The sequence below is a fragment of the Scardinius erythrophthalmus genome, assembly GCF_964197995.2.
Source record: "Scardinius erythrophthalmus genome assembly, chromosome: 21".
In the NCBI taxonomy this organism is placed as follows: domain Eukaryota; kingdom Metazoa; phylum Chordata; class Actinopteri; order Cypriniformes; family Leuciscidae; genus Scardinius; species Scardinius erythrophthalmus.
In genome coordinates, this window is record NC_138241.1 from 13,896,697 (window position 1) to 13,912,973 (window position 16,277).

Consider the following 16,277-nt stretch of genomic DNA (forward strand, 5'->3'; position numbering starts at 1 on the left):
TAGAATGCTAACAACACGTGCTTGCTAGCATAAAATTTGCATCACAAACTGATAAAATTGGAGTGAAATGATTGTGGGCCTTGTATAAAACAAACTTCAAGCTTCAGATCAGATCAATATTTCATGTCTGTGTATTATTTATTTGTTAAGTAGATGTGTAATAAGAGGGACAATGTACAGTCAATTAGTGCTTATCGCAGAATATCGCCCCTTCAGGGTAAAACAAGTACTGTCCACTCTGCTTTGCATGGAAGTTTATTTAGTGGCTGTACTGTAATGACAGACTGTACTTAATCCAGTACATAATATCTGTCTGTCTGAATATGAGATGATTTGAATCACTAACATGTGGGCAGTCATAACTTAATATTTCAGATTTCTAAAATCGGAAATCCAGGGATTTCATAGTGAGAGGTTTTTCAGCGCTGTCAATAATAACTAGCTTTTTTGGACTATTGGACTACGTTTTGAGATCTGTAAAGTGCAGTGTGCTTTCATTGAAAAATTATATCAAGGAACATTTGATTTTGATTTAACCCCACTCAAAGATGTATTTAAGCCATAATTGTGACATTGTATGTTTGAATGTGAGCTTGAGTTTTCTGTCTTGCTGTAAAAGGTTATGCTGGAGAATTTTTTTAAAGCAGTAAAAAAAGATTTAGAAGGTGGACTTCTGCCAATATCCTAAAGACAGCAGATGAGCCGTTACTTTTCTATAAATGGCATGGATCCATAAAATGTTCTCATAAAATGGTTATATGATCATAAGTCTGGCAATCAGCACTTTAATTAAGAAAATGGCTTTTTCACATTTAAATAATATGCAAGAAAGCACACACCGTAAGATGGCTTACTTCTCAAAGTAACAGATTATTTAAGTGCAATTGTTATTTAAATAGAAATGATTTTGAATATTAAACTTATTCAAAATTGTGTCAAATTCCTCTTCTGTGTGTCAGACCCGTGCTTTTGAATTATTAAGTAGGAAGCCTCAGCTAAGCGTCTTTACGCACGCATAGCTCCGCCCTCCAACGCAGTCATTGGCTGCCTCTTTTAATTATTCACCGCAGGGGCTTGTAATAGGATAGATTCTTACACCGCTGATTTCATAAAGCAAATTCTTGGGAAGTTGTGTAAAATCACTAAGACACAAACTCAAGGTCCACAGGGAATCTCTTAATCTATGAGGAGGGAAGTCGTTTATGAGCGGCGCTGGACTTTCATTCATGTAAGTACCGATGCTTTCATGTCTGCCGCAGCGGCTTTGAAGTTAGAAGCGGCTCCTTTGATCTGATCTTTCACTGCGCATCTAATTAAATGTTCTCAGCCGATCAGATGAGATGTGATAACTGTATGGATAAAGGTTCGGGAGATCGCAAGAGAATGGTCAGTTTCTGGTCGATTTGCTTTTTCATTTTGCTTTATTTACTACTATTTTCACTTGTTCTGCTCATCGGACTTTTAAAACAAATATGAAACAACATCAAAAGAATGTTTTTCATTTTGTTTATATATTTTCGCTTTGCTTTGCATGCGTACTTTGATAATAATAATACTTATTAGTTTATTTTCAAATGCATTTATTTATTTATTTATTTATTTTTTACAAAACCACATCATGAAACTTTATTCAATTCAGGGCACCTCCATCACCTTCATTGAGACCCAGATTTTTGTTCTTTCTTTTTATCAATAGGGATGAGAAGCTGTCTATTTTCTCTAAGTTTACTTTAAAGCAGTGTCTTGTCGTAAGATGAAAGATGCTTGAGGCACTGACTGTGCTGGTGTTTGTCGCAGTCCGATCAGAGTCCAGAAATGCATGAACACACACTCAAGATGAGAGTAAAATAGGCTATAATTTACGAGGTGAAGGTCACAGGCAAAAAAATGCAAAGAAAGAGAGTTTATGGTTCCACATTGATAGGTCAGAGGCAAAAAATGCAAAGAAAGAGAGTTTATGGTCCCACATTATTAATTTCTGTAATTATTGTATCATTTGAATAATACAGATACATTGCAAACTTTGATTCAGTATGAAACATACCGGGGGAGGTTTTCATAAAGATCATAATGCATATCATCTAACATCTCAGTTGTAACCGTATTGTGTGATAGCTGCAGTGAGATGGAGCTGATCGCATATAGTCAAACTGCCTCTTCGAGATGAAGAGCTGGTGCAAGGACAGATTCACCTCTTCTTGTGGTTCCTCTGCCTGTCTTTCTCTGGATTTATGACCCCGTAGATATGAAGACTTTTTTACTTTGGAACACATCCAGCCCTCACCTCACCCGAGAAGCTTTTACATCATCGTATTACGATGAGAGATGACAGTACATAAGGTACTCTCAGAGCACTGGTGTTCCACTGCCCTTTTCCAGCCATCCGCAGTGTTAAATACTAAATAAATAACAATAAAATGACATGTTTACTCTGCTTTTACTGTTTCTGCCCTGGCTGTTTTGCACTGAGTTATTAATATGAAAGGGGTAAAATAATGCTATAATATAGGACAGTAAAGAAGAACAAAGTGACAACCTCTGCTGAGGCCTTTAATCAGTCTGACTATGTACATTCTGTCATCAACACTCAAATTATCACTATGCTCAAACCTTTGGTCCAGTAATATGACTAATACAATACTTATTTGGGTGCTTTGATTACACTTTCATCTCAAATAGAGGAGCGTATATTAAGACAACCTTAATCTAAATTAATTACATGGCTTTGATGTTAGAGTTCAATGGGTTGATTAGAGGAGTTGGGGCATGCATATTTTTTGAAATCGTTACTGCAAACACATACACTCATCTCTCTCCTCTTTGTGTTTCTCACCAGCTTGAGCATGCCATCTCTCTTTCCTTGCCATACTGCACAAATGCCGTTGTCTGAATCCAGATTTTGTCTTCCCCTATACTCTGAGAAGTACATACATATGGGGCCAAAGGTAGTGTGTTAATATGAATGAACTTTCCATATTGATTTTTCTCAGGTTTTTTACCTGTATTTCGAAATATTAATAGTGTTGTGTTTTAGGGTAAAAGGAAAAATCTGTAAATGAATGGATTATATCTTGGCAGCACATTACCGGTGCCTTTATGTTGTTCTATTGATATTTTTCTTACAGCGTATAATTAACATTATTGTCATTGCTTACTCACCCTTATGTCATTTCAACCTGTATGGCTGACTTTCCTATACAGTACGTGGAACACCAAAGGAGATCTTTAGTAGAATGTTTGAGCTGTTTTCTTACAATGAAATTAGATGAAGACCCGGACTGTCAAGCTCCAAAAAAGACTAAAAGCCCCATTTTCCATATTCCAAATCTTCTGAAACCGGAAGTGTTTCAGTGCTTCTGTATGATAGCTCTGTGTGAAGAAAAAACTCATTTTTAAGTTGCTATTCACTGAAAATCTCACCTTGATCAATAAAACCAGCTTGGATATTCTGTAAAAAAACTACTACTGTGTTCCACTGGGGGGAAAAAAAGGAAAATTATTACAAGTTATTACAGAATTTTCACTTTTGGACGGACTTGTCATTTTACAATTAGAGCTATAAGCAGGGGTGCACATACTGTAACTTTTTCGGTCTGGTTCTCAAGGGAGCACCTGGAGATGCTGTTTGGTACTCAAACTTTACGTGATGATGATGATGATGTTTTTTTTAATTATTAATATTAAAGGGATAGTTCACCCAAAAATGAAAATTACCCCATGATTTACTCACCCTCAAGGCATACCAGGTGTATATGACATTCTTCTTTCAGGCAAATACAATCGGAGTTATATAAAAAAATGCTTCCAAGCTTTATAATGGCAGTGAATGGCCGTTTATGTTTTGAAGTCCATAAAAGTGCATCCATCCATGATTAAAGTGCTCCACTTCGGGGGGTTAATAAAGGCCTTCTTAAGCGAAGCGATGCGTTCGTGTAAGAAATATCCATATTTAAAACTTAATCGACTAAAATAACTAGCTTCCGGCAGACGGCCGAACGCATCGATTTACGGCGAAAGAGTAACCTTTGACATGATGACGCATGACACATTGACGAACGCGGAAGCGTAGAGGATAGAGCAAAACAATACACCAGTCACGAATTAGAAGTCTAAAACGAGAATTTTTAAAGAGAAATGTCGGAGGAGCTTGCCCAGCCCTGTTTGTTTGAACTGCGAGAGGCGTCAAAGCTTACGCTACTCCTACATCCTACGTCATGCATCGTCAAGTGTTACTCTTTTGACGTAAGTCGACTTGCGTATGCCGTCTGCCGGAGGCTAGTTATTTTAGTCGATAAAGTTTTAAAAATGGATATTTTTCTTACATTTACATCACTTTTATTAACCCCCCAGGGCCGCGTGGATCACTTTTATCATGAATGGATGCACTTTTATGGACTTCAAAACATAAACGGCCATTCATTGCCATTATAAAGCTTGGAAGAGCCAGGACATTTTTTTTATATAACTCCGATTGTATTCGTCTGAAAGAAGAATGTCATATACACTTAGGATGGCTTGAGGGCGAGTAAATCATGGGGTAATTTAAATTTTTGGGTGAACTATCCCTTTAATGACACAGACAACAGCAGGAATATTAGGCTGCTGTCACTTTAAGATCAAATGCACGGACCGAATATACTGACACACATCCGGTTTCTTTCTCAACTGTTCACTTATGACAAATATGAGAGAATACTTGCTGAGACAGGCATTTTGACATAATTTTGACATAAGTTTATGTGTCTGTTCAAGCGCAAGTGAACGCAAAAGAGGAATCAATTTGGTGTTTGTGCGTGCCTCTCTCTCTCTCTCTCTCTCTCTCTGTGTGTGCACGCGCTTCGGGTGTGGCTGATAACATCACAGATGACATCGCGCGAGTCCTGATTTTTGTCTCTTCTTCTGTGTTTAAAATCGTTTGAATGTGTAAATTGGCAAGACAAAACAAGTCCAAATGATAAACTTTCATTCTATGATTATTAAACTAGCAGTTAATCACATGTGTGCCGTGGGGCCTGATAAATACGGATCAACTGCACCCCATTGCACCCCTATTAATCTAATGATCTAATTAATGAACACACATCATCATGATTGCTATCTTATGAGATGGAGAAAAATGAAAAAAAAAAAAACACCAAAGATGGAGTCCCTGTCCCCAAAAATGTTGCTACTCAAAAGCGTTATCCTCCACGTTTTCTGCTGCGCATCATTTATTTTTACCAGGCATGTGCACCGGTTATGTGCACCCCTGGCTATAAGACCTCATGTCAATGGCTTTGTTTGCATTCACTTATTTATGTTAACACATGGAATTTGCTTTGTATTCAACGGTGAACAAATGAGCAGTTTTGGGAACATAAATGTTCAAGTCAGTTTTACATTGTCTTAAAAGATTCAAATACATAAATATATAATAAATTATATTTTGTATTTTTACATTAACTATGTAATTAATGTTCTATCTATTTATTAAAACCAAGTAAAACATCTCAAGTTAGTATTTTTAAGCACTTTTTTTTTTTTTTACATTTAGTCCAAAAATAATAACTAAAGGCAGTACAATTTAAACAATATTTTATTTGTGAGCTGATGTTCAGTTGTTCTTTTTAATAATCAACTTATTTTCGGATCATCAAAGTTTGTTAAACACCGGTCACAGACACGTAGATGAACCTTTAATTTCATCAAGCTGATTTCTCTCTAAAAAAAACCTAGTCCTGATGTTTTCAGGCCATTTCACATTTGATTTTTACGTGACATAATGCAGTGATATCTAAGTGGGTGAGTTGTTTACTTACTTTTTAATTAGTCTTCCCAACGGCATAATTTTGTTCATTCAGACCGATCCGCGAACAAGCACGTGCACAAAAACAAAAGGCTGGAATTATAGCACGAACCAATCATAACCAATCATAACCAATCATATCCAATCATAGCGCGATGGAGGCATTGCCTCCTCTCATTTGACTTTCCCCCATTCATTCTCAATTACCCCCCTCCATACCCCCTCCAAAAGTCAATGGGCTCAGGGGAGGCAAGAGAGCCTCTGACTCCCACTATAACTTTATCTGCTGGTGTCGCTGTTGGACAGACAGAAAGATCATGTCCCTCTCTGTCACATATGGATTTTGCCGTCCTAAATGTCTGTCTCATGTGCAGTGAAATGGCTTCTACTCTCAGATCTTAATTTGGTCCATTCTGACCTGTCACATGTCTGCAGTTTCTGTATTTATGTCTCTGTCCGGTGAGTGTTGGGAAGGTAATTGCCTCTTAACACTGTAGAAAGCAATTCAGTCTCCCAAAACTCAATGAAAGTGGAATATCTCGACTGTGTGGCTCAGTTCAGGATGTTTTACAGTTCCTCTCTCTTGAGTGAGTCATAACCTCAATGAAAGACTTTTTCACAGATCAACAGGTAAGTATAATGGCGGTCTTGTCATAGTTTCATTCTAGAGAGTGATTTATTCTTTATAAAACTTGATGAATTTCACAGATAACAATGTCGGTGTGGATGTTACTACTCACTGTGGGTGTGTCTGGACTGTCCTGGGGTCAGCGGACTGAACCTATGTTTGCCTCAGTAACTCAGAGTGTTTTCCCCCCGGACTATGAGAATAACCCAACGCAGCTCAACTACGGCGTGGCTGTCACTGACGTGGATGGAGACGGAGATCTGGAGATGTTTGTCTCAGGGTGAGTGTTCTGGTCTTCTCATGATTGGATTCCCAATCACATGGGAACGTGAACCGTTTATGACATTATGTTTCTTTAGAGAAAATACTTAATCAGTGTCTAGAAGTTATATGGTCCTTTTGTGCCGTTTGAGTGAACGTACATTTTTGGAATATTGACACAGAACAGAGACTGGCCAAGAACATTACCTCAGTTTGGGGCTTGAAGGTAATATTTTCTAGGAGAAACAGAAATGTCAAAGCAATTAATTGGGATTATTTGTAAACCATTTGTGAAATGGTTTGGATCTCAGCGGATTTATGTTGATGATAATAGATGTAATTGGAGAGTTCATTGTTTTGTTTGAATTGTGCTCAAGACTAAAACGAAGTGCAACTGACAGAATTGTATCTCTAGGGAAACTAGAATTTGTTTTTCCTTCTATTAAATGACAGCCGAGGTTGAGTTGTGGGATTACAGGTCAGTGAAATGCACCAACAAGGATGTGCCTTGTTGGAAACAGGAGACTAAATGAATGGAATATGGTTTTATAGTAATCCTTCAAGGCATGTTTTTCTTTGAGTTGAGTTTTCAGAGAATGTATCTCGAATTAAGTTTACTTTTCCAATGCCAATATGATTTTTTCTCGTTTTAAACATAAATCTAACAACAATCAGGCTTGAAGCAAAGAAGAAGAAACAAAGCTAATGGGGTATATAATATAGGCCTATGATGTTTTTTAGTAAATCTTACTATATTCAATATTACATTTTAATTTTAAATATTTATATAGTACACTATTTATATAGTATTAAATATGTAAACACACACATATAAGACATAACTACTGAGTAAGAATTGTTGTCTTCTTAGTTAGTCGGTTTTAAATATCTAACTCATATGTGTTCTCTACTTTTTTCTCTTTAGCTACAATGGTCCAAATCTGGTGTTAAAGTACGACAAGTTTAAGAAGAGGCTTTTAAACATTGCAGTTGACAACCGCAGTTCTCCATATTATGCACTCAGAGATCGACACGGCAATGCCATCGGAGTGACAGCATGTGACATAGATGGTGATGGCAGGGAGGAAATTTACGTCCTTAACACTAATAATGCCTTCTCAGGTATGAAACGGTTTAATGAACGAGGCACTGGAGATAATGGTAAAGTAAATGGATGTTAGTTTCATGTAATTGTTCTTGTCATTTCATGCAGGTAGAGCAACGTACACCGACAAGCTCTTTAAGTTCCGTAACGGACGGTTTGAGGATCTCCTCAACGATGACATAAATGAACACAGAGACGTTGCCAATCGTGTGGCTGGCCGGTCAGTCGCATGTGTGGACAGGAAGGTAACACCTCTACTAAAGTTTGTGTTAAATGAAAGCTTTTGCCACTTCATCCCGAGCGAAAATGTTTTCCTCAAGTAAAACCAGCCAGGTGGAAAAAGGAATCATTTGTATGTTTTCCTACAAAATCTTGTGGATCATCTCAGATCAAGATTCCTATCGTTTTCAGGGATTTTTACATTGATTTCTAATGGAAGAGTTATGGGAAATTTGATAGTGCCATGGTTATCTGGTTTAAGTGGGACATCAAGTGGTGACACAATTTAAACACATTGTGGTCTGCACAAACCATGTGTATCTGTGCTACAAACAGGATTTGAAATTAACTCCCGAATCAACTGTGGGGGGTAACACTGTCTAATCACGAGCCAATTTGGCCTGTTACTTATTATTATGTTTACTCACTTTGCTGGGGAAGTTCGTGTTAGCCATTTCTGCACAGATTAGCGCAAATACTCAACTCGTGAGTCATCATGGTATATTAAATACAGCGTATTCGCAGAATCTGCACATAGGCCTATATGGTTTACTTGAACATGCCCGTCATGCACGCTTGTTCATTCAAGCAATAGCGAAGATTAAAAAGCATTTGGTTAACAGAAAAGACACTGTTATTTTCCAGCATCCTACATTTTATTGATGTTCTTTGTACTATATTGATCTGTCCACCTAAAATACTTTTTTGGTGAAAAAGAAGAGGATAAAAGAGGAAGGGAGGAGATGGCTGGATGGCAAGATTTTGTTTGAATAAGAAATTAATGTATGAAATCCAAATTTAATTTTATATCTATATAAACTGTGATGTAGTTAATCTGGTTTATTTTTGGCTAGTAGAAGTTGTGAATGGCCAGTAACTTAAAAATGTAGTAGCCAAATTGGCCAGTGAGTGAAAAAGTTGATTTCAAACTCTGGTTACAAAAGAACCAGAATCTGCAGTCAAAAATATTATAATTATTATTTTTTGAATGAGGGATGTCAAGCAACCTGCCCACCTTCCTAATTTGGCTAGTTTCAAGTGACAGATGAATTAATAATACAAATTCGGATTTCTCCTCCCTTTTAAAAGTTGATAAGCTGATTTATTTTTCGTTTCTACTTGTGCATACGTGGTCAGACATGTCTCATTTTTGTTTGAGAACCACTGCTGCAGTGAATATAAACTTTTCTGGTTATGCTCGGCTCTAAAACATTTCATAGATTAGAAATTGCTCTTCCTGAGTGCAGCATGAATAAAATGCTTTTTAGAAATCCAGTAATCATGAATGACTGAAAATCACGGAAATTCCTAGGTCGAAATGTATGGGAAGAAAATGTGAATAGTAAGTTGCAGCCAGAGGTACTATATGTATTGATCATCAACAGAATTGCAGAAGAGCAGCATGTTGAATCTGAGGGAAAGTGAGTTCTTGAGGGTGTTGAGTGTCTGTTTACATCTCATTACTGATCATTTCACCCTCACAGACTCAAAATCTTCTACGGCCATCATTTACTGTCCGCCATCAGCGTTGAGTCCTGCCCCTCTCAGCCAACCAATGTTCATTTCCAGCGATCTGCGATATTTCTCTCAGACATTAAATCATGTGCTGTGATAATTAGAAAACTCAAGGCCTCATTTGTTTCTTTTTGTAAGGAGACGTATTAGGTGGGAAGTGCAGCCTTAATTTGTCTCTCTGCACGCATGTTATCAAAGCTCCCACCGTCTGACCGCGCTTCACCTAATCCCAGACGGCATGATGAATGGCCAAACATGTCAATGATTTGTATTTAGTCCAAAACACAATAAGCTGAACAGCATATTTTCGCAATTACTTCTGGACGCCATGCTGTTGTGTGGAGCAGTCAGCAGTGAAGGATGCTCAGTAATCCTGGGGTAGAGCTGCGAGGGATTGAAATGGATTTTTTTCACCCGCAGTCATTTGACTGGGCTGATAATAGTGAGACGATGCTGCTTACAAGTATTTCACCAATGATTTTATGATTTAAATGATTTAGGATCAGGCTTATAATAGGTTTGGAAAGAAAAAATAAAAACAAAATGTGTTTGCTCTTCATGGGACTGAATTGGCCGGGAAAAAAAATCGCCCTGTCATTGGATGCTATGCAGTCGATCCCCTTAGTGACTTCGCAAAGTTGAAATTAACTGCTGATGCAGATGGTTGGGTTTGCCTAATTTATTCCCAACTGCATTTATACAAGGTCAAAGTAATTCAGGAGACCTGTTATCACAACTAAATGCATGGCTGCAAGTAAAAGTAAAAAAAAAAAAAAAAAAAAAATCAAATTTATTGTTTTAAGTTGCAAATATTATTTTGTTGAGTTAATTACATCAACTAAATATCATCTGTTATTTAAGATCAAATTTCTCCATTAATTAGTTATTTAAAAACATTTAGTTGTAGTAACTTAATGAAATTATCTTGACAACTTTGGAAATTAGGCAGTGGATTTCTATTTGCCAGCATACCTTGCATAGGACTGGATAAGGAGCATAAATGTTGAAATTAAATGTTAATATATTTGTTTTTAGTGAAGGGAAATACCTGTTAATGCTGTTATGTTTGACATTTAAAAGAGTTTCTGTATTCTTGAGGTTTTTGTGGTTACCACTGAAGAGTAGAGAAGGTAAACACTACATTGACTGCGCTAATGCCATGTGACAAGTAAGACTTTCTTGATCATTAAATATACGTGTTAAATAAGTTATGTTAGCATGTGCTATGATAGCTGTTTGAACTGGAATAGATGAGATTAATTGGTTCCACGGCTACAACTCAAGTAGTTGGAGCGACTTATTTTTTTGAGTAATCAACAAAAATGTGTTTATGCTACAAATTAAGTTCTTCTAACTCAACTTGTTAAAGGGTAACTCTCGCCAAAATGCAACCTAGGGTCTTTTTGTTAATCTACTCGAGGCAAACTTTAGTTTAAAGGCATAATTAGAATGGAAACGACTGTATTTTCGTTTTAGGTTAAATGCCTTGTGAATGGGAGTGAATGGGGCACTTTTATGATATAGCATCAAAAATCGCTATTTTTAAAACACTAAGAAGGTTCGACACAACTTTGCTGGAAGTATCACTAGGGGCTCTACACATGAACCCGAGCATTGAGAACATTATTTGTGCACACAGAGTTCCAAATGACAGTTAAGCAGAGTCTCAAAGCATACTGTAGGCTACTGTATATGTTTACCCCTGTGAATACATCAATGAAGTACATTGAAGTTTGACTTTTTCTATAAATGCAAATGACAGCATCTGCCACCACAGTTATAGAACAATACACACAATACACACCCCTGTGTATTCCGTTCAGCTTCAGAGACATTAATATTCAAATGTAATGTGTAGTTTTTCACTGCTTGAAACTGAAGCAGTCATTTGTCACTTCAAAGTGGATTGGAAGACACATGGGCCTGTTTCTGTAGGGAGATGGATTGGTCCTCTCATTTGCCTATCTGCATGGGTTAGTGATTACCTGCATTATGTGCTTATTGAGGTTTTCTCCCCCAATAACACATAAAAAGGGCAAACATTTACAGTTGAGACTGCAACAAAATATCTTTCTCAGTTTAAAATTGGTTTAATAGGGCTCAGATGCGTTAAAACAGAGGTGCCCCATATACACTTATGCATTTATGTATTTATTTATGCACAAATTAGGCTATTCAATATTGACTAAAACTCAATATTGGTAAAACAATGTAAATTAGGCTATTAAATATTGACTAAAACTCAATATTGGTAAAACAATGTGGTGTGGTAACTTTTCCTAAATAATTATTTTCAGTCATTGGAGTGGAAAGTCAATAGTACAAAAATGAGTTGGAACAGAATATTAATTCAAAATATTATTATTAATTTCAAATTCTCTGCTGGCCCTTGTTACTGGCTGAATTTCTCCATTTTGTATCGATAAACAGAGCAAGAACATTAAACCATAGCAAAAACATGGAAATCATGACATTAAAACCTAAAACTGCTAATACATTCTGGGGCAGCATGCGTTTTAACTCCATTATGCTATAATCTGTATTTTCTGACCTGAAGTGGCGGTTATGTAGAAACCAGAAAGCGTTTGACATTTTCATTGTTGTGCCTCATTAGGATTCTGGTCACGAGCTGCTAATATTTATACACTTATGTATATATTTCTTTATTTCACCATTTCCATGCTGTTGGATCGTAGGTGTCTTTATTGAAACTGTGTGCGTAAGTTCATTTGCTTGGCTACTTCACTGACTTCATGTCCACAGGGAATCTTTCTGATAATGGGGTGTGAAATTAATATCCAAGGGGAGGCAGCTGAAATATGTGTGTGGTGTGTGAGTATGTGTCCGTGTGTATGCTCTATGAATGAGTGCTCCAACTTGTTTCTTATATGTTCTGTGGAGATCACATCAAAAATGTCTTGGAAACTCTTTTGCTTATCAACCTTGTCCCAGACCCAGACAGACTTTCATGATATATATATATAAATATAAAATGTTTTATATAATTTTATATATATAATTTTTATGTAATACATATATATATATATATATATATATATATATATATATATATATATATATATATATATATATATATATATATATATATATATATATATATGTTTTTAATTAATTAAATGATGATATAAATGATTTGTTCATGTATTAATTCATATTTTCATGATATTTAAGCCAATATATATATATATATATATATATATATATATATATATATATATATATATATATATATATATATATATATATATATATATCATCATTTAATTAATTATATCAGATTTTATTTAATTAAAATTCACTTTCACCATTGCAGTGCAGAATAAATCACTATTGAATAGAACATTTGAGAAGTGGTGGAAATGGCACTGTTGTGGAAATGTTTATGACATTCAGAGAAAAATAACAAAATATACTGTGATGCATGTATATTCACTGTTGGACATGATTATATATTGAGAGTGTGAAAAGGGTTAGTTAAAGTTAATATCAAGTTTATTAAAGGGTTAGTTCACCTGAAAATGAAAAACGTATCATTAAATACTCAGCCTCATGTCAGTTTGCATGCATGTGTGCTTCCACGGTTTGATTTTGCACTTTTTCTTTGGATTTCCTTCAGTTGTGTGCACTGGTCTTGTGTGTTTCACTTTTTCTTTTTTTCTTTTTTTACCCCCTTGTGAACAAACTTGTACACCAGCCAATGTGTACAATAAAACAAAATATATGGATATGAGAATGTGTATAAAATATAACTAAATTAACAATCTCTTAAATATTTTCTAATTTCACTAAACATTTCATTAAGTTTTGTGAACATTTTTATTAAACATGGACCTTTGTGTTCATTAAAAATACTTATTATGCTATTGTATGCTCATTTTTTTAATGTAAGCAACTAATTTAGACGTGCAAACTGGGTGCCGGTGTGGTGAGAAGTTCGAGCTCGGCCAGATTCGGCTCGAAGTCGTTAATCTTCGGATGCGGAGCCGTGCGAAATCTGCCGTGCACACCACAAAATCTGCCGTGCACACCGCCAGGCGAAATGGGCCCTTGTGCACCCAACGCGCGCGACCGCCCAGTGCCCACCCCACACCGCGATGACGTCATTTTTGCAGCGCGCACCTTCGCGCTCGTGCGGACGCGTCGAGTAGGGCTATACGGGAAAAAAGAGATCCCGGCCATGCAGTCTTGGAGCCCGAAACAGGAAAAGTGTAACATCTTAAATCAAAATTTTATAACCTATTTGGTCAGAAACTTCATCCAACGTCATTCATTTGATGAATGCTCAAGTCCGATTTTATATAGGCCTATCCTCAAGTCCGAGTCCAAGCACGATCATCAGTCCGCGAGTCCAAGTCAAGTCACGAGTCCAGAGAATAGAATCTCGAGTCCAGAGAATAGGGACTCCATCACTGACCTAAAACAATATAGGCTAGCCTACTGATGAATAGTAGCTATTAATAAATCCTTATGTTATTTAATCGGTGATGGCTTATTCTGTTTGTCGACAACTTATAAACACATTAAATAAAATAGGTTAGATAATTATATAAAAAGTATGGAGATTGAGTCAAAAGGACCAAGATCTCAGCGAGTCAGCGAATGCAGAGCGAATTTTGAAAGCGCGACCCGACATTCGTGTGAGAGAGAAGGAAATTCGCCTGCGAAGAGATTCGCTCTTGCGCATTAACAGCCACTCAAGTGTTACAATAATACGCTCTTGACAGTCGTTATTAAAATTACACGATAGAAAGAAACTGCCTCAAAAGAACTATAGCTAAAGAAGAGAAGAATGTCGTGTCTGAAAGCTGGCGCGTTGCCACTGTCTGACAAGTCGATAAATCAGTGCAGTGGTGTAGTCTAGTTTTTTGTAGTGAGTATACTGTAATATACTATAATATATTAATAGTTTTTAATAAACTATTATTATTATTATTATTAGGACTACTTGAAGTATACTCTACTGTGCAATAGTAATATATATTATGTTATCATTTTTATATGTTATACCGAACTTTTATTTTGACAGGTTGTCATAAAGACATTACAGTTTCTGTGTATATGAAACGAATTAATGACGATAGTTTTATCAAATGAAATGGTGAAATTCGCATGAAGTGACTCTCATAGCAGCTCTGCGATGAAAGTGCACATGTGTATCCTATCCTACATCATGTCTCAATACAGTGAAACGCTGAAAACACCACGAGCGTGAGTCACGCGTGCTTCAGTGTGTGTGATATTCATATACACTAGTCCATATCGAGATTTGATTCATTGTACAGCCCTACTTTTGATTTATTCATTAAAAAATAGCCAAATTCCATGAAGTTCTGCTTAGCAAGCTCCATTTGTGACTGGATTCCGTGATTCGATCCGTGTCGCTTCGCAAAAACACAGACGGGGTCAATTTATGAATGAAAGTGTGAAAGTTCTGACACAAAACGAAGTTGTTACGTATCCTCACGCTTTTTTAAGTGGGTATACGGAAATCCTTGGCCTTTTCTAGTGGGTAGCCTATACGCCCGGCGTATACCTGCGTATCACGTAGACTACACCACTGCGATAAATCATGGACAGACTCAGACATTCCATACACATAACGCTATACAGCGCTCTAATGCCTATGGTTAATGCATCCACATCCCCCACCCCCCACTCCACCCCCCAGTGGAACTGGTACGGTCCAACCGTGAGCAAAACACAGAGAAATGGAAAATCAGAGCAATGAGTAATTTTTTATGTTTGTTCAAAAATCAGACTCGGACGCAACAACCCAGCTTGTAGAATTGAAAATTAAACTGAGAAACAATTATCCGTTTGTGAATTATTCCAAAGAAATGGAAAATGAAAGTTTGAAGCCAATTTTTCATTTGGTTAATTTTGATGGTTCAAATTGAACAAAGAACTGCAAAGCGTTACACGGACCAACTGATGACGGAACAGTATGATCTTCGGCTGACAAATCAGAGGAAAGGGACATTTCATTCCCGCCCACGTGAATATTCAAGCTGTTTATTAATTTTTCTACATCAGAACGAAAAACAAAAAATCAAGCAGAATTCTTGTTTTTCTGGAAGAAATTAAAAAAGCGAAAAAGGAACTGTTTTCTCATTTTTCTACTTTCGACATTTCATTTAGTAACATTAGGCAGTTAGGCAGTTTTGATTTATAAGCTGTTCAATGTTGATGATCATGTTATTTTATGCATATGATTACACATGATATCGCTCGTTTCTGCTTCTTTGCATGTGTTTTGATCAGGAGATTCAGTAATCTTTCAGAAGATGCATAATAGTACCCCCACCATATAACAATGAAAACACGGAAAGATTCCTTCAATGGTGGGGAAGCGTTTTCTCACACATGAGTCATGATGGAAATGTCCATCAATGGCGGGGAAATAGTTAAGTCCACAGTGCCAGAAGTCACCCCAGAAACATTTGTATATTGTGTTAGCATCATGTAGAATTGTGAGAAATTTTGAAAAAGTTTAATGTACTGTATTTTTCATGAAATCGTCTTGGGTTACGACTGTAACCCTTATTCCACTGCGTCGATACGATACTTTGGGGAATGCCCCCAGCGTAGCGTGTCTGAAGCATGAATGAAACTATTCTAATCCTGATTGGCGTTACGTCATGATGTAACATGTGGCAGCATACACGGAAGCTACAAAGGTACGCCGGCACACAACAGAGTTAGCTTTTGCGATGAAGCAAGTCGCTCCCAGGCAGAGGAAGCCC

The 16,277-nt window shown here is 36.7% G+C and overlaps 1 protein-coding gene across 1 annotated transcript in view; it reads left to right on the forward strand.

The window, feature by feature from the left end:
- Positions 1-1,210: 1,210 nt before the first annotated feature.
- crtac1b (cartilage acidic protein 1b) overlaps positions 1,211-16,277 on the forward strand; it is a gene marked incomplete at its 3' end in the record, with an annotated part of 36,929 nt that continues 21,862 nt past the window's right edge. Inside the window, exons 1-4 of the mRNA XM_081351595.1 lie at positions 1,211-1,228; positions 6,494-6,693; positions 7,600-7,796; positions 7,888-8,024. Of these exons, the coding sequence (XP_081207721.1) occupies positions 6,500-6,693; positions 7,600-7,796; positions 7,888-8,024 (528 nt within the window). The 5' untranslated portion in view covers positions 1,211-1,228; positions 6,494-6,499. The remainder of the gene's footprint in view (positions 1,229-6,493; positions 6,694-7,599; positions 7,797-7,887; positions 8,025-16,277) is intronic.